At 57.0% G+C, this 18,943-nt stretch overlaps 1 protein-coding gene across 2 annotated transcripts in view; it reads left to right on the top strand.

Annotated features, from left to right (window-relative positions):
* Nucleotides 1–15,279, top strand: part of BICD2 (BICD cargo adaptor 2) — a 44,866-nt gene extending 29,587 nt beyond the window's left edge. Inside the window, exons 3-8 of one of the 2 annotated variants that reach the window (XM_028093059.2) lie at nt 6,143–6,295; nt 7,626–8,060; nt 8,630–9,637; nt 9,753–9,904; nt 11,218–11,428; nt 13,175–15,279. In XM_028093059.2, the coding sequence (XP_027948860.1) occupies nt 6,143–6,295; nt 7,626–8,060; nt 8,630–9,637; nt 9,753–9,904; nt 11,218–11,428; nt 13,175–13,180 (1,965 nt within the window). In that variant the 3' untranslated portion in view covers nt 13,181–15,279. Of the gene's footprint in view, nt 1–6,142; nt 6,296–7,625; nt 8,061–8,629; nt 9,638–9,752; nt 9,905–11,217 lie in introns of both variants that reach the window. The other variant, XM_028093058.2, reaches the window with a different exon arrangement.
* The last annotated feature ends 3,664 nt before the right edge of the window (nt 15,280–18,943 follow it).

Here is an 18,943-nt window from a genome sequence, read left to right as displayed (position 1 = left end):
AATGGGTGCGCCCAGTGGGGAGGGGAGGGCGAGTGTCTAGTGCCCTGTGGGGAGGTGGGAGGCTGCGCTGCTGCCCTCGAGGTGGGGTGGGTGAGCGGCAGGGACAGCGGGTGCAGCCCGGAGCCCGTGTGAGCGAGTCCTGGCCATGGCCTCGGGACCCCTGCGTTGTCATCAAGAAGGGCAGGGGGCCCTACTCTCTGCCCTCTGTTTACTTGGGCGGCAGAGATAGGTGACCAGAGGGACAGATGGTTCTGAGTGCCTCACTTCCGATGGGAGGGTACGGAGCCGTCAGGATCCCATAAGGCTGGTTTGGGACAGAGCCCAGGGGCTGGCAGCAGTGGGGAGCAGTCACCCCCCTAGTTGGGGGTCAGAGATCATCAAGGCCTGTGGGTCTGGGAGGAGCTTGGCTTGGAAGGGATCACTGTGCGGAGCCAGAGTGCATGATTTCACTTCCTCCCACGAGATCTCACCGGGTTGGGATGGGGGGAGGGGCCGCCGGGGAGGTGGGTTTGAGCTCACCGAGGCGGTCTCAGCCCCGCTGCTTCCAGGCTCATTCCACGCTCCTCCTCCAGAAGGGCTTGTCTGGGCTGTCGGGAAAGCCCCGGTGACCTGCTGACTCCTGGGTTTGGGCGCCAGGAAATGAGCTCAGCCAGTCCCGCGTGAGAGCGGGTTTGGCGGGGCCGGGATTCCTGCTGTTGGTGCTTCAGGAGGAGGCCTGCCGCTCCCCACCCCACGCACCGTCAGCCGTCTCTTTCTCTTAGGGCCCTGCTTCTTGCCCCACAGGTCCCAACCGCCCTGCTCAGACCAGGGGCCCGGCCAACGTCCCCGCCCCCAGTCAGCCCCATCTGTACCCTGTTCCTGAACTCTTCTGCCGGTCCGGCCTCGGATGTGGCCGTCCCCTCTTCTTCTTGAGGCTGGCATCTGGGGCTCAGGCCTGGCTGAGGAGCCTGAACCCCAAGAACACAACGCCAAGCACTGTCCCCAAGAAGTGCGGCCCTATGCCTGCCTCCGTGTGACACGCACTGCAGGGTCACCCCAGGGGACACACCCCTTCCGTGAGGATAGCTGTACCTCCCAGTGCCTGGTCCGGCGGCCGTCCGTGTCCAGTGGTGTGCTGGCTGCACTGTGTCCTCTGACCAGACCCCCCTGTGACAGTCGGCTTACGTGTGTACCCCCCACGCAAACTTTCCAGGGGCATCGATGGCCTGTCATGTGACCCGTGTAACAGATGTACTCAGCATACGGGACAGCTTCAGCTGCCCCAGAGCTCATCCTTTTGGTGACTCTGTGGGCACCTCACAGGTGGGGAAACGCAAGGAGCATGCCTAGGGTCAGGCTGGCAGCTCTAGGTCCTGATGTCTGACGTCGGCACTGTAGTGTGATGGGCCCAGGTAGCGTCTGTTCTGGGACATGGCCTGGAGCCTCATTTTGCGGATGGAGAAGCAGAGGCCCTGAGAGCTGGGCATGGCCACAGTTGGCTAGAGACAGTCAGGTCTTGTGCACGCACCGAGGCCTACCAGAGATTCGCTCTGGGAAGCAGGGTGGGGGCTGCCCTGGAGAGGCGGGACTGGGTTGGTGAGGAGGCAGCCTCATCTGCACAGTGGGGCCCTGCCTGGTGATCTTTTTGTCCTGGTGGACCCCATGTGTCTTGGGACCTAGAGTCCCAGCAGAATTCTGTACCCCACCACCTAGGGCAGAAGCCAGAACAGGCTTGATTGCCGCAGTGGTGGTGTCTGGGCTGCCTGGAGCCGGCTAAAGGAAGCCAAGCATCTGGTCACGAGCTCAGGTGGGTGATGGGTCAGGAGCAGCCTTGCCAGGGTCCAGCAGGGCTCTTCAGTGTGGGGTGGCTCCCAAGCCAGGGGATGGAAGACTGTCTCATGGGCAGACAGCCTGGAGGCAAGAGAAGGGGACATGGGTATGTGGATGAGGCCGCAGGGGTGGAGCCCCACACGGGAGGAGGAACTGGGAGGCCTGAGTGGGTCTTGAGGGAATGGACCCCGTGAGGAGGTGCACATCCCTCCTGGGGAACAGGGCTGGACCTGAGTTGCCTAGGGTGTGACATGCAGCCCCCTAGGAGATCAGGGGAGTCGGGGAAGGTGTGTCCACAGAGGGGCAGGTGTTCCCTCGACAGCCTGCGATGGCGGCGAGGGGCGCGGGGGGCGGGCTCACTCCATCCATCCTTGGCCTCTGCGGTTACACACGGAAAACACCTGCCCGGGCACTTTGGGGGTCCCTGGACATCCAGGAGAAGGTGCCTCCGGGTCCCAGGCAGGCCCACCTGCCGCCCCATCCTACCCCCTTTCAGAGCTGGCCCTTCTCCCGGTGACAGCAGCTGTAGGCACGGGCTTCCTAGGGACTCCAGTACAGGAGATCCGACCTGCAGGCTTCTCAGCTGCCATGTGTCCAGCACAGCTTGGCACCTTCCATGTCCCTGCAGAAGCCACGGAGCTTGGCCCATCCCAGGACGCTGGTCAGGCCAGCTGCAGTGTCTCCCTTGAGACAGTGGGTCCAGCCTGGGGCATCGCTTATCACCTCCCTAGAACCCCCTGGGAGAAAGGCAGTGGGAAGTACAGCTGGGGGCCTGGAGGGGAGAACCCCCACCTGAGAGACCCCTTTGTGTCCCTCTGGCTGGCTTGTGTGGTTATCACAGGCCCCTCAGTGAGGCTGATCCCTGGGCACCCTCTCCTGACACCCCTGCCGGGCTCCTCCTTCCCCCACCAGCCAGAGCTCCTGTGGCCATGGCCCAGGCCGCAGGACCCAGGGCCCAGGGCATCACTACTGCTCTGGAACCTTCCAGGCAGAGAGTCTCCCAGCCACGACTGCTCTTATTTCCTCCCACCCCACCCCCCACACACCTGGGGTGCCTCAGTCCTTCTTGGGGTGGACAGGGAGGGTGGGCAGAGCCCTGGCTGGAAGGACAGACGCCTGGCTCAGCCCTGACCTGCCAGTGCCCCCTGCCTTGACGGCATTTCTCTGTCTGTGTGAGGACAGCCATCTGGTCCGGAGTGAGTCCCATCTGCGGTTCCTCCGTGGCCTCTGCAGGGCTTCCTCACTGAAGGGGCGTGTCTGTGGGGGCTGAGGCGTGAGTGTGCTGGCTGGCTGGGTTGGGGGCTCTGAGGGGCATGGAGAGGGTTTGCCAGCAAGGAACCTGAGGTCTGGGGTCCCCGGGCGTCCACCTTCTCCACCTGGCCTGCACCCTGTTGGGGCAGGAGGTCATGTGCTTGCTGCCTGTGCCCATCATCAGGGCTGCCATCGATGGGCTGCCTGGGAGAAGATGCTTACTTTGGGGAAAACCAAGCCACATGGTGGCCCGTTGGAGCTTGTTTAAGCCCTCAGAGTTGGGTGAGTGCTAGGCGAAGGTGCCAGATCTGCTATGGGACCGAAATGCAGGCATTTGGATCCGATGGCATCAGCAGACAGCACCCTCACCTGGCGTCCTGGGCGCACTTGTGAGCTTGGTGCCCCTAACCTTGCCTCCCATGGGACCCCGTGCCCTTTGTCAGCCCGGGTGCTTATGATTGGAGGCTGTGTTGGCATTTCTGGCAACGGAGCAAGGCGAGATGTGACTCCTGGGGACCCACACGGGTCTTCCCATGGGCCTGTTGCCCTGAGTTGGGAAGGTTGAGTCTGTCCCAGCCGCCCCACGGGTCTCTTTCTGCAGTCTGGAGGGTGGGTAGCTGCGGGCTTCAGGCCTTGGCTTCCACCCTGCCCGGTGGCCATGTCAGGTCATGCCACGCATGTGTGGGCACCTCCTGCACCCCAAGTGAGAGAGGGCAGAGTTGGCAGGGTGTTTCTGGCAGAGGGACGAGCAAGCACTTGCTTGGTGTTCATGGGAAGTGAGGAAGTGTTCTGGGTCTGGGTAACAGTGCACGCTCGGAGCAAGCTGAAGCCAGTATAGTGTGTGCGCTCTCCGTGGATGGTCTTACAGGATGTGTTGTATTTCAGTCCAGGACACGGACTGTGTGTGGCTTCAGCTCAGCAGGGGTCCCACGTGCAGCCCGGTGCTCAGGTTCTGGGGTGCAGGGCGTGTGGGAGGCCCAGGGCAGGCAGGCAGGCTGGCCTCCACTCCTCTGCCACCTCCTTTCTGTCCACCTCCGGGGACTTGTTGAGCTTTAAATAAAGCCCATTTGGAAGGACAGGGATGTGTTTTGCTCACGGCCATGCTCTCCGTGTCGCTTCCTGTGCCCTCCCATGCTGAGGGGGGCAGTTGCTCCGAGCAGGGGCGTCAGGCCAGGGTGGACTGAGCCACGGGCCGGGGAGGAGCACCCAGCCTGCCGGAGCCACGTGGATGTCACGGTTCTTGTGAGTCAGTGACCGTGCTGGTAGTGAGGGCTCTCTGGAGCTGCACACCCGGGGAGGGGGAGAGAGTGGCTTAGGGTAAGGAATTGGCTCATGTGACCGTGAGGGCGGTGGGCCAGTGGCCGGAGACCCAGGGAAGAGCTCATGTTGCAACTGGAGTCTGAAGGGGTCTGGAGGCAGAATTCCTGTTTCCGGAGAATTCTAGTCTTTTCTTTAGGACTTTGAACCGATTGGAGGAGACCCATTATGGAGGGTGCTCTGCTTCACTCAGAGTGTGCTGAATTAAACGTCACTCTCGCCTTTACCCAGCATGGTGACATCTAGGCTGGCGTTTGCCCAAATACCTGGATGTGGGGGCCTCGCCACGTTGACGCTGACGTTAACCGTGACAGTTGGGCGGTAAACAAGGGTGGTGGCCAGCCCTGAGGTTGTGTGTGGAGCTTTGTCAGGGATTTCCAGCTGCCGCTCTGGATCCACAGAAGTGAGTGACTCTGTTTCCTCACGTCGCCACTCGGACTGTGTCATTTTGCTTATTTTTGCCTGTTCAGCAGGAGTTTTGCCTTCCTGGTGAGCCTTGCTTTTTCTCCAGCTGTGTGTTTCTTCTGGTGTCGCTCTCGGCCACCGCCTTGGGTCACTTTGCCGGAGACTCGTGTAGTGAGCAATTGTGAGGAGTGCTTGCTACGGAAGGACTCCCCCTTACTGTTGCTTTCATGTTTTCCTTCTTTCTCTGTGGTCCTGTTTCACTTACCAATCCAGCGTTGCCGCCGTGTGCATACCTTCACGGAGTCTTGGGGTCTTGTCTGGGAAGCTCCGGCACAGTGGAGAGGCCACTGTGGGCCTGGGGGCACCCGATGCCGCCTGGAGTGTGGAAACTGGGGAACAGGGGGGCCGTAGGCTGTGCAGGGCTCATTTCTGCCCCCCCCCCCCCCCGGGGCCGTTGGCCATGCCTGGAGACCGTTCCAGTTGTCACAGTGTGAGAGGCAGCTGCCAAACGTCCTGGAACATACAGGATGGCCCAGAATGTCACAGGGACTGAGGTCGAGGCACCCAGCCAGGTCCTGGCTCAGGGCGCCGGGTGGCAGCGCACACGGGGTCTGCCTGACGCCTGCGTCCTCGGGTAGCAGCTTCACTCAGATAACCCACATCCCCTACAACTCAGTCACTTCACGGGGACATAGGGTTATGCACCGTCCCCAGTCCACTTCTGAATACTCCCATCACACTCCAGAAAGAAACCGTGCCAGGTGCTCGTTCCCCCCCACCCCACATTCCGCCCCCTCTGTGTGTGGATTGGCCTGTTGTGAACATTTCCTGTGTGTGGAATCATATGGTGCGTGGCCATGCGTCTGGTTTCTTTCCCTCACGGTAGTGGGTTCAAGGTTCCTTTGCGTTACGGCACGTGGTGGCCTGTCATGTCAATTCTTATGGCTGAACAACACCCATTGTGTGAATGTATCACATGTCATTTATGTGTGTGCCGGTCAGTGGGCTTTGGGTTGTTCCCACATTTGGCTACTGTGACTAGTGCCGTTGCTTCTCGGGGTGCCTGCCGAGGAGGGGCACTGCTGGGTCAGATGGCACTGAGCTGTTCCAGCAGCTGCGGCATGTGCGGGAGGGACTGCTTTTAGCCCATTTTACAGATGAAGGAGCCAGGGGTCAGAGCAGGCTAAGACCCTGCACTTAAGCCTCTCTGCCCAGAGAGCACTCTGCCCGGGCTGTGGCTCCCTCTGGGTGGCCACACCAGGCTCCATGCAGGCCTGGGCTTGGAGTCCCAGCTGCGTGGCCGCCAGCGCTGGTGGGACCAGCTGTGACCAGCTGCCCACACCCACCTTCCTCTCTGCAGATCAACCAGAATGTGGAGACGCAGCGTGGCCGCCTGCGGGATGACATCAAGGAGTATAAGTTCCGAGAGGCCCGCCTGCTGCAGGACTACTCAGAGCTGGAGGAGGAGAACATCAGCCTGCAGAAGCAGGTGTCTGTGCTCAGGCAGAACCAGGCAAGTGTCCAGGCTGCGGCCCCTGCCCCTCACTTCGCAGTCTCTGTGGTCCACGGGTGTTTCGCCGCCTCCTTCCCCACAGCCGTGCCCAGGGCCGCACAGCACACTGCTGTGGACTGGGGGGTGGGGTGATAGGGCCCGGCCTCTCCTGGACCACAAGAACGAGGTCTCTGCCTGTAGGATTGGCTGACCGCTGGCCTGGCCAAGGTGTCCCAGTCAGCAAAAGTGGAAAAAAATACAGGTGATGCAGAGGAGACACCCAAACCGCAAGAGGCAGGATGTCCAGCTCCATCCCTCCCACTCCCTCAGTTTGCCCACTCCCTTGTCTGTGTGTGGTCCCGGGCCTTGGTGGCCCCCCCCCCCCCCCCCCGGGTAGAGCCGATGGGTATTGAAGAGCAGTAGGGAGATGTCCGAGCTCTTATCTCCTGCTCTCAGATAACCCCAACAACAGGCGGGGTGAGAAGGGTCACCTCTGCTGGTGACAGGACGCCCACGTGATACCCCTGGAGGTCTGCACTTGCCGCCTACCTCTCCAGGGGTCACAGCTCTGCAGGCTGGGGACTGGGGGACCTTTTCCCAGGAACCCCAAAGCTCAGCACCCTGGATGTTTAAATCTTGTGTGGGGAGGCCTGGGCCTGTCTGTGTATGTCGACAGCAGGACACGGGCTGCACAGCAGGCCACACAGGGAAACAGGTGGTGGAGTCCAGGCCCCTCCCCAGCCTCCCCTCCCCTGGGCCGTGACTCCTAAAGATCCACTCAGTCCTGCACCGAAGTGGTTTGTTCCTTACTTCTTGCACCAATATAACAGAATGATAAGTATCTTTAGAAATTTCCCATAGGCCCTGAGCCCCCACTGCAGGCGCCTCCCTCGTCCGTCTGCAGACACGGTTTCAACCCCTGTGACTCTGGATTATCTTCCCTTCCCGCTGGGGTGCCTCGGGGTCTGGGTGCCGGGAGCGCTGCGACATGTCCCTCCTCCGCGGGAGCAGTTGTGCTTTTGTTTGGAAATAGGATTAGAAGTGATGGGTATCATATACGTGTCGATATGGGTTTTATGTTTCTTAAAATATTTAACTGACTCTTCATGTTCGTTAAATAACTTTGTAGAATTTACAGCCAGTGTGCGTGTGGTGATGTTTTGAGTGACCCGACCCAGGTGCAGCAGGGGTGTCGTGTCTCTGGCTCTGCTGACAGCAGGTGCACAGGTCCCAGATGTGGGTGTGCACCTCGTGCCCAGAACCCTCGAGCGTCGGTCAACCCCTGCTGTGGCATCCACATGCTGGTGTTTCCCCCTCGCACGGGCACAGCACAGTGTCGCTCTCTTTCCAGGTGGAGTTTGAGGGCCTCAAGCACGAGATCAAGCGTCTGGAGGAGGAGACTGAGTACCTCAACAGCCAGCTGGAGGATGCCATCAGGCTCAAGGAGATCTCTGAGCGGCAGCTGGAGGAGGCGCTGGAGACCCTGAAGACGGAGCGGGAGCAGAAGCTCAGCCTGCGCAAGGAGCTGTCCCACTACATGAGCATCAACGACTCCCTCTACACCAGCCACCTGCACGTCTCCCTGGAGGGTCTCAAGCTCAGCGATGACCCCGAGGCCCTGGCCAACGGCTTCGAGCACGGCGGCCTGGCCAAGCTGCCACTGGACAACAGGACCTCCACACCCTCCAAGGATGGCCTCGCCCCACCCTCCCCCAGCCTGGTGTCCGACCTCCTCAGTGAGCTCAACATCTCCGAGATCCAGAAGCTGAAGCAGCAGCTGATGCAGGTGCGGGCGGCCAGGGTCGTCACAGCCCAGGGGCCTTAGGGCTGTGCGCACTGTCCCCGCCTCCAGCCCCGCCCCCCACAGGGTTGACCAGATGCCGGGCCTTTGTCGATGTTGTGCACCCCCTCTAGAGTACTAGTGTTTATTGTAAAGTCTACGTTGTTACCCAGAGCGGAGCTGTAGAGCTGCAGGGGAGGTGCCCAGAGAAGGAGGTTCCTGATGATGAGGTGGCAGTTTGGGCTCGCCCCAGGGTTCCCCAGGTTTGCTCGTGCCCTTTCATGGGGTCCACGTGCAGCCTCCCGCGCTGCATCCTGCGGATGCCTCACGTCAGAGTTTCCTGCCCTGGACAGAACAGAGTCCTGGGGTCTGCACCATGACCCATCTCCAAGGAGGGGCCCGCCCAGCTCCGCAAGCCTCCAGGCAGGGAGGGCCCATCGAGGCCCTACACCGGCACCCCCATTGCACACATCACAGACCTGCAGCACGTGACAGCTGGGGCACAGGCAGGGTCACCACTGGGTCTGTCCCGGGGGTCCTGCAGGCTGCTGATGGGTCCCCCTGTGCTTTTGCAGATGGAGCGGGAGAAGGTGGGCCTGCTGACAACACTGCAGGACACACAGAAACAGCTGGAGCAGGCGCGGGGAGCCCTGTCGGAGCAGCATGAGGAGGTGAGCCGCCTCACAGAGAACCTCAGCGCTCTGCGGCGCCTGCAAGCCAGCAAGGAACGGCGGACGGCCCTGGACAGTGAGAAGGAGCGTGACAGCCATGAGGACGGTGACTACTACGAGGTGGACATCAATGGGCCTGAGATCTTGGCTTGCAAGTACCGTGTGGCCCTGGCAGAGGCAGGTGAGCTTCGCGAGCAGCTAAAAGCCCTGCGCAGTGAGCATGAGGCTGGCGAGGCCCGGCATGCAGAGGAGAAGGGCCAGCATGAGGCCGAGAGCCAGGCGCTCGCTGAGAAGGTCTCCCTGCTGGAGAAGGCCAGCTGCCAGGACCGCGAGCTGCTGGCCCGGCTGCAGGCAGAGCTGAAGAAGGTGAGTGACGTCGCTGGTGAGACGCAGGGCAGCCTGAGCGTGGCCCAGGATGAGCTGGTGACCTTCAGCGAGGAGCTGGCCAACCTCTACCACCACGTGTGCATGTGCAACAACGAGACGCCCACCCGCGTCGTGCTGGACTACTACCGAGAGGGCCCGGCCGGCACCGGCCACTGCAGCCCTGAGGCCCGTGGGCACCGCTCGCCCGTCCTGCCCAAAGGGCCGCCAGCCACAGAGGGCGGGGCGGGGGAGAGCAACCCCTCACCCAGCCCCTCTCTGCCCTCGCCCCTGAGCGACCCGCGTCGGGAGCCCATGAACATCTATAACCTGATCGCCATCATCCGCGACCAGATCAGGCACCTGCAGGCGGCCGTGGACCGCACCACAGAGCTGTCCCGGCAGCGCCTGGCCTCTCAGGAGCTGGGCCCTGCTGCGGATAAGGACCGGGAGGCGCTCATGGAGGAGATCCTCAAACTGAAGTCACTGCTGAGCACCAAGCGGGAGCAGATCACCACCCTGCGCACGGTGCTCAAGGCCAACAAGCAGGTGTGTGGCCGGGAGGGACTCCTCCCTCCCTGGGCCTCGGATGGGGACCCGCGGAGGCAGGCAGACCCCTCCCTGTGTTTCTCAAGCCCCTGCCCTTTGTGTGTCTGACCCCCAGACAGCCGAGGTGGCCCTGGCCAATCTGAAGAGCAAGTACGAGAATGAGAAGGCCATGGTGACCGAGACCATGATGAAGCTGCGCAACGAGCTGAAGGCCCTCAAGGAGGACGCCGCCACCTTCTCCTCCCTGCGCGCCATGTTCGCCACCAGGTACCGCCCGTGGCTCCTGCCAGTGCAGGCCAGGGGGGTCAGGCCGTGCGGGGGGCTCCATCCCTGCCAGTGGTGAAGGCCCACAGGCTGTTGTGTGCAGTGTCGGCCGCATGCTGCAGGAGGGAGGGGCCTGGCAGCAGAGGCTGAGAGGCCAGGGCCCAGAGGCCAACTGCAGGCACCAGGTTTGAAGGGGGTGCGGGCTGAGGCCAACACCCGGCAGACAGGGAGTTAGCCCCCCAGAACTCAGAAGGAAGTTTGTAGATTCACAAGGAAGGTTGCCTGCCCAGCAGTGGCGGGGTCCTGGGGTGCCCCGTCTGACCTGCCCATCGGGGATTAAGCTGGGGAGGGCAGCCAGCTGTGGACAGGGGCATTCAGACGCCTCCACCAGGAAGGCAGAGCAGGAGGCTGCTTGGAGGGCCTGGTTTCAGGTGTTTGCACTACCCAGAGAGGCTGGTGTTGGGCAGGCACCAGGGACGGGACCTCGGTGGTCCAGGCGGGTTCTTCTTGAAGGCAGGGAGGCAGAGGCTGTGGGTTAGATGGGGCTGGAACCCGGATCAGGGTCTGCTACTTCTCATGCTGTCGGAGAGGGGCAAAGACAAGGAAAGAAAGTTCCAGCCTTCCCTGAAGGCTCCCTGGCCTCCTGGCGAAGAGTTTGGGAAAGACCCCACAATCACTCCATCACCACGTGGGTGGCGTGGTGACCCTCACTCCCGCAACCTGTTCCACTTAAGAACTTGGCTTCTCAAATGCAGCTGAGAGCACAAACTTGTGGTTGGGCCCTTGGCCCCCAGAGAGGGAGGCCCGTGGTGGGTGGAGGGGAGGGACAGGCGTGCCCACCGCTGCCTCCCTCAGGGACACACCTGGAGGGGGTGTTTCTCTCCCAGCTCCACAGACAGAGGGGGCATAGGGCACAGTTAAGCAGAGGACTGAGGGGGCACGTCCACACGTGCCTTTCCCAGACTCTGGTTGGCCATTTGGTGACTTACTAAGCATCTACTATGTGCACGCACCACTCCGGAAACAAGCCAAGTCCTGCCTGTGGGTTTACCCGTGAGGGCCAGGTGCCCCTCGGCCATCTGGAGGCCCGCACGGCCGCTGCCACCTCCCTTAGTGGAAACCAGCTGGGGAGCCCTTCCCAGAGGAAGCTGAACCGCCGAGGGGCAGCCGCCACCTTCCAGCCCAGCGAGCAGGACGCTGCTGAGTCCTCTTGGCCTCTGCCCGCTGGCCAGGCCCTGCAGGCGGGTCCTCAGCCACGGGTGCCGTGTGCTGTGCCGGCTGCTTCAGCTGCACTCTCGCCTCTGATGTCCCCGCAGGTGTGACGAGTACATCACGCAGCTGGACGAGATGCAGCGGCAGCTGGCCGCCGCGGAGGACGAGAAGAAGACGCTCAACTCCCTGCTGCGCATGGCCATCCAACAGAAGCTAGCGCTCACCCAGCGGCTGGAGCTGCTCGAGCTGGACCACGAGCAGACCCGGCGGGGCCGCGCCAAGGCCGCCTCCAAGGCCAAGCCGGGCACCCCGAGCGTAAGTCACACCTGCGCCTGTGCCGGCGACAGGGCCGAGGGCGCCGGGCTCACCACCCAGGTGCTCTGCGGCGAGAAGTATAACATCTACTGCGATTAGGGCCACGGGGCCTCAGCTGCAGCGGCCCTGCAGCACGCCACCTGCCCGCTTCACCTGCACTAACCCAGCAGCAGTGGGACCGCGGTGCTAGGCTGCTCTTAACCGTGACTAATGCACAGAGGGAAGGATTTGGCCGAGGCGGCGTGCTGTTCCACCTGGACCCTGTGAGCTCTGTGTCTGTTCTCACCCCTCAGGACCGCCCCTCACAGCAGCTACTCTGGGGGGGGGGGCGTGTCAAGGTGGGTCAGAGCCACATGTCCTTGCACACACGTGGTTCCCAGTGTGCCGTTGGCTCCTGCAGAGGGTGGGGGATGGGGCAGAACCCGAGCTGAACTTGCATGTCCCTGCATGTGTCTGATGAGGTGGCGCCGCCCCAGCACCGGAAACAGTGTTAGAGGTTCTGGCCCGAGCGCCAGGCACAGCGTCAGAGGCCGTGCAGAGCTTGGCATGGTTTACAGAGGATTCCTTTGCGGTTTATGTGGCATCTCACTGCACGTCACATTTGGGACACAATTCCCTCCCCCACGCCCAGAAGAATAGTAGCCCCAAGCCCTGCGTCCTCCGGCCCGGGCACAGGGCACTGCTCGTGGGGCACAGAGCTTAGCAGGCTCAGCCTCTCTTTCTGAGGCTGCACACCTGTCTGCTGACCTGTGAGGTGACACGTTGGCAGGCCCAAGGCCTGGGTTTTTTTCGTGAGAAAAACTTAAGTGCCTGGCCAGACCTTTTCCTCACAGGAAGCCCATCCTTTTGTACTTAGGGTGTCCCAGCCTTCAGGGCAGGTTTCTTCACTCTGTGCTCATCATCAGACCCCCCCCAGAACAGGGCTCTGGAAACCCGCAGCAGATGAGCTGAAACGAGGGACTCCCACATCTGCAGCCAGAGCCCAGCCTAGGGTGGGGAGGGAGCCCCGCACGGCCTTGGGCCTGTTCCAGGACACGCGCAGGAGGCGGATGGTTCCCCCTCGTCGGTGTGGTTCCAGATGTGGGACGGGCAGCAAAGGGAGCTGTAGGACTTCCCGTTCCCAGAGCTGGCAGCCACAGGCCACTTGAGGCCCCATGTTCAGAAGCAGGACTTTGCAGTATTTCTCTCCCTGTTGCCCGTGGGGGCTGCCAGACACGAGGCTTCTGTCTTTTCCCTGAAGGGCTCCTTGCCTGATCTCTCCGTGGCCCAGAGGGGGTTTGCGTTGCCCCTCATACAGCTCTCACCTTGGTTCCCAAGCGCGTCTCGGTCCCCACCAGACTCCAGGCACTGCACAGACTGCCTTGGGTTTGGCAGACAACTGGAGTGGGGAGAGGTGGGCCAGGCCGCACCAGCCCTCAGCTCCAGGCTGCTTTGCTGATGGGCTGTCGGGTCTCGGATCCCCCTCCCCTCCTGAGGAGGGGTCAGGCCATCCCCTCTGCAAGCAGGTCTTCCAGGGGCATGGCTGCCCGCCAGCCCCGCACGCCGCTTCCGCCCGCCACCGAGCCTGGCACGCAGCTTCTCTCCATACTTGCAGGGGTCTTCCTGAGGCACTGGGGCTGGTGGCCCCCCCTAACACATGCAGGTCTTCTCTGCCGCCGACTAACGCACCACGTCCTCACCCAGCCAGAGCTTCGGTTGTCTGAGTGGTGCCGGTTCTAACGCTGTCTTGTTTTCTCCCGTTTTCAGCTGTAGAGTAGCTGCCGGGAGGACTCGGCCGTGGCCCTGTCACACTGCAGCCCCTCCCCCTCCCGTGGGCCCACGCAGAGGAAGGAAGGGCAGCCTAAAAGTCCACTTAGAAACGTGTTTGGATATGCCACTGCATTTCTTTCCAAGTTAGCATTCCCTGAGTGTTTAGTGGCAGAGGCAAGAAAGCTTTAATGTTGAGAATGCCACCAGCTGCTGCCTGGAAGGCCCTTTGCACAGCGCCGAAGAACCTGCCTGGACAGCGGCCACCAGGCTCGCTCAGAAACCCGCTAGAAACGCTCGACACCGGGCCTCCCTGCTACAGATGCCCTTTCTTATCCGATCAACCTGTGCACTTTTGATATTTTGATATTATATTTGCTTCCTTAATCCCTCCCATAGAGACGGTCTCAGATGCTGTGGTCTGTCTCGTGGTCCTGTAGCTCTGTCTTAGCTCCCGCCGTGTTGATCTGACGTCGGCACGTGGCACGGATGTGTTTTCCTAGCGTGTAGCTCTAGACTGTTTAGATGAAGGCCTCGACCCGGCAAGGAGCTCAGCGAGACGTATCCACGCTGTGGTTCAGCAGCCTTTTAGGTCATACGGCATTACGGTTCATGTTTGAAATTACAGATTTTAAATGCCATGTTCATTAAGAAATCCAGGGTATTTCCGATTCTGGGGTTTTTCATATCGTATTATTATTATTCTTAGGAATAGTTCAATGTAACAAGAAGAAAACTTGACCTTTGCTCTGGTTAAACAGTAATAGGCACTTGAAAACAAAAAGATAAATTATTGAGTGAGTAGTATTACCTACAAATTCCAGAATCTTCTGGGTTTTAGGACATTGTGAAGCATGACTGATTAACAGAATTTTATACAACTGTACCAGTGAAATTCCAAATTGGAATTGTTTTGTTACTCTGGTTGTTGTGCCAAATTGTGGTACACTTAGAAAATCCTACAGTCGTCGATTTTTAGGGTGTTCTATTTCAACGCCTTCTTGTTAGTAATCATTACCAGTAGTGCCTTCATCAGTTAAGGGAGGTGTCCCAGCGTAGTTGATGCTCTAAAATGGACGGTGAAGAGCTAGTTGGGAATGCTGAAGGCCAGGGTAGACCAATAGGTGTGAACGGGCGCACACCTTCATACCTGAACCTGGGCATCTTCATTGAGGGAAAGAAAACAGCAATTGTGCAAAATTCTGTTAGTCAGTGATTCTTTACCATGCAGATCCTTGCAAATTCAGGGGCTGAGAAAAGGAAAGTGAACACACACACGTTGAGTGTGCTTTGGGAACCAAATGGACCTGAGGGACAAGCTAAGCAAGCGGTGCGAACAACATGCCACGTTTGTGAAGAGCGGGAGGCAGGGTGCCGGCGCAGTCGGCCTCGTGCGGTGGGGTGAGGGCTAGCCATAGTATTCTTTGCAAATGTGAGGAAGAGACGTTCTATATTCTCTTGCTTGGTGTAACTAATCACTGTTAATTTCAGGAAACAGAACTCGACAAAGCCCCTCAGCAATCCAGGGCTGTGTCTTGTCGGGTTTGCTGAGGGAGGCTGTGCTTATGGTAAAATTGGTACTCACAGAGGAAGAAAGTGTCCTCTCTCCTCCAAAATAAAGGACAAATTACAATAATGTATAAGTAGCAAGAATAAAAGAATTCTGTTTCCTGGAATAAGCATTTCTTATTCCTAGTTGTAGGGACCCCTATTTTTACGTTATATTACAGTGTTGATTCATAAGAAATGTTACATTTATGATAACTTCATCTGTATGGGGTATTTATTTGCAATGATGTCTGAGTACTGTATTTTTTTTCTGTGCATTACCTTAGTGTCAGAATGTTGTCTTTATTTTAAGATCATATGCATGTTCTCCTGCCAAGAAACCTTTACACAGACCCAAACAGACAAACAAAAAATGCCTTCCGATTCTGAGAAAATGAGGCAGAGCGTGGAAAAGAAGTAGGAAGGAGCAATCAGTCTCAACTTGGGACATGGGCGTATGGCACAAATGTCTGCAAAGCCAGTGCACATAGGAACAGTGGGCCTGGTAAAGGTCATGTTGGTAGGACCAATAAATAAAGAATAATACAAAAGCACAAGACTTGTCCTCTGTGGCTGCTCTGACCCCTGCTCCAGGTGACCGTGGGTCCAGGAGTGTATCATAATTCCAGTTCCTAAAACAACAAAACCAGCCTGGCAGTAACTCTGGTGGTAGGAACTGGAAGCAGCCTGGGGCCCATTTCAGGAGGTGCAGACGGGAGGGGAGGTGTGGGCTGCCTCTGGCAATGGGCCTCAGGTGTCGTGAGCACCCAGTAGTGTGACAGTGAGAGCACGTTGCCTTCATACTGTCCTCTCTCAAGAAGCAGAGATTTGGCTAATGTGGGGGTCCTTTGCTGTTCAGACTCTTGCTCTGTGAACTCAGGGATGAATAGATTCAGGTAACAAGAGTTACCTGTTTTGTCAGTGCAAAGCCACATTCACCTGTAGGAATGTCTGTGAGACATGCTGAGCTTGTCCTGGTGTGAGCTTAGGGGCAAATCCTGGCCTAGGGGACAGGAGGTCCTGAGGACACTCTGGCACTGTTCCTTCTGACAGCCTCAGGCCGGAGGGACTGCCTAAACCTCAGGGCAGCTGTCTGAGGCCAGGGTCTCACTGCCCTGGCCTCTTCCCAGGACACCTCCCTCCACCCAAGGTCTCCCCTTGCCTTGTGGTCGCTGCAGGGCTCCTTCCTCTCATGATGCCTGTCTGGCTTGAGTAGCGGTTGCTGGAGCCCATGTTCAGCTTGAAACCTCTTTGAAAGAGACTCATTTTTCTAACTCAGTAGCTAAAAGGAATCTTCCTCCCCTGCTGGCCTGTGCCACCACACCAGGCCCCTGGAAGAGGTGGGAAAGACAGCCCGTGACAGATCCGGAGGAGGAGGGGATGCTGTCAGTGGGCTGGGCAGGGCAGGTGCCATCCAGCCCTTGGCTGCCACCATGTGAGTGGCGCATTGTGGCTCTGGCCCAGTGTCATCATTTGGGGTGTTTGACTCACAAGCACAGATGCTGAGGCCTTCTCTACCCGCCAGCATGCTCTGGGTTCTTGCATACATGGTTCTTCATTTCAGGCATGGAGTGGGAGTCTCCTGAATGGAGGGGGGGGGGGGTCATTTGGCCCTGAAATGCCTCCTGCTTGGCCTTCCCTTCCAAGAGGGAATGCCTCCATTCCCACCTCCTCCTCCATCTGCCTGCAGTGGTTTTCACTCCAACCCCTTAGAGGTTCCCAGAGCTGGAAACAACAGCGTCAGTTTGAAGATAGACGTTTGGTTGAATTTCCCCCTTTCAGCGGCTCACTTACCCTGACTGAGTTCTCTCTGAGCCTCAGTTTCCCCTCTGTAGGTTAGGGATGATAGTTCTTGACTCAGAGGTTGTGAAGTTTTATCAAGCCTTAGGTAACTGGCATGCAGGGTGCTCAACAGCTGACTTGATGTGGTTCTTGCTGCCACTGTCATCATCCCCAAGGTCTGGGGTACCAGGCCACGGAGCTAGGCCTTTATCCTGTAGGAGTGTGAATTTAAGTCAGCTTTTAACCAAAGTGTAATTTGCATTTAGGAAATGGCACCCATCGCAACATACAGTCACCATTTGCACACAGTGAACAGATTGTGTGACCAGCAGCTACAAAGTTCCCTGCCCCCCCCCTTTTGTGCTTTTTGAGGCAGACAATAACGGGATGCCTCTTTCTGCCAGTCCTGGTGAGGCTCTAGGCTGCCTCCTGCCCTTAGGAGCCTCCTGGGACAACAGGTGTGCCTATATCCTGATGTCACCTGGCATGGGATCTTGGCAGGGATGGGCTGCCATCAGATTTTCCTCTGTACATGCTCACCTTTCAGCTGTGTACAAACAGTGGAGCCGGAAGGGCTATGTGTTACCATTTTGTCAGATTTCTTATGGGCAAGCACACTGGCTCTTGTGAGTTCATCTCATTCATCTGTGAACCTTGCTTTTGTAAACTCAGGTCCCTAAAGTGGGGGGATTGTCCCCCCCACACACACACAGGGTTTCCCCTAAGCAGGAAAAGGCAATGCCACAGTACCTCACCCACAGAAAAGATCTCCCTGCATTGATACCGTGAGCAACCCCCTTCCTGGGCCTCCTAGGAGGGGAGAACAGTAGAATCACACACACACATGCCAGGATCCCTTTTGTTCATCTTACTCTCAAGTAGGGAATTAAGATTTATTTATCCAAAAGTGTTCAGAAGAGTGCAAGTGTCCACTGGCTATGCAAACTGCCCACTCTGCACCCACCATCTGCATGAGAAGCAAACGAGGGCGGCCCTCAGAGCTCTCATGCAATCTGTACCCACTCTTCCTCCCAGGGGTAACCCTGAGTCTGTCTGTGCAGGCCACTTGTGTGTATTTCTGTATATTATGAAGTGGAAGCATACAACAGAGATCCGGAGCTGGGATAGATTTACTTGCCAAATTGCATTGATTTCTCACACCATGATTGAGCTGTGCAATCATAAGTGACTTGCTTTAGAGTCAAAGATCTATCAGTTGAATGTAAAAGAATGGGAAAAAAAAATATTCCATGCAAACAGTAGCCACATGACTAATATCAGACAAAACAGACTGTAGGACAAAAATTGCTTTGAGAGACAAGGAAGGACATTATATAATGATAAAATAGTGAATTCACCAAGAAGATACAACAATAATAAATACATATGCACCAAACAACAGAGCCCCAAAACATACTAAGCAAAAACTGCCAGAATTGAAGGGAGAAATAGTTCAACAAAAGTTGGAGACTTCAGTACCTCACTTTCAATAATAGAACAAGACAATATCAAAAAGGAAGAAAAATACAGGTCAATAAACCAGCTAGACCTAATACATCTATGGAAAATGCGAACCTACAACAGAATACACATTCTTATTAAATGCATATGGAACATTCTCCAGGATAAACCACATATTAAACCACAAAACAATAAAGACTGAAATCATACAAACTATTGTCTAATGATAATAGAATAAAATTAGGAATAATGATGAAATGTGGGAAATTCACAAATATATGTAAATGAAACTAAATAATCAGTGGGTCAAAAAAGATATAAAGAAGAAGATCTCAAATCAATAACCTAATCTGTCACCTTAAGAAAATAGAAATATAGAATGAACTAAGCCCAAAACAACCAGAGGAAAGGAAATGGTAAGGATTAGAGTGGAGATAATGAAATAAGCAGTGGGAGGAAATGGAGAAAATCAACAAAACCAAAAGTTGTTTCTTTGAAAAGATCAGCAAAACGACTGACCCTTACACCAGGGAAAAAGGACATTACTAAAAGAAGTGAAAATGGGAAAATTACTTCTGATTTTACAGAAATATAACAAGAAAATGCTTTCAAGTATAAAAAGTACCTCAAACGATCTGCAAATAAGTAGCAAATCCGTTACGCCATAGTTAAGGTACAAGCCGAACAATAAAAATAGTGAGATTAATTAAAAAATATATATATATAAAGGATTACAATAAAGTACTATGAATATTTATACACCAAGAAATTAGATAACGTAAACCCGAATGCATCAGAGAGAAGGAAACAGTAAATAGAGCAGAGATGAGCGAATAGAAAAATCAATAGAAAAAAATGAAAGCAAAAGTTCTTTCCTAGGAAAGATCGACAAATTGACAAACCTTTAGCCAGACTGAAGAACAGGGAAAACTCAAATTACCTCAGTGATGAGAGTGGGGATATTATGAGCTGACATGA

The sequence above is a fragment of the Eumetopias jubatus genome, unplaced genomic scaffold (genome assembly GCF_037043125.1).
Source record: "Eumetopias jubatus isolate StellerSeaLion01/CBP00866 unplaced genomic scaffold, mEumJub1_p1.0 scaffold_15, whole genome shotgun sequence".
Classification (NCBI taxonomy): Eukaryota; Metazoa; Chordata; class Mammalia; order Carnivora; family Otariidae; genus Eumetopias; species Eumetopias jubatus.
Note: the sequence above shows the minus strand (reverse complement) of the source record. Positions and strands in the feature narration are given on the sequence as shown.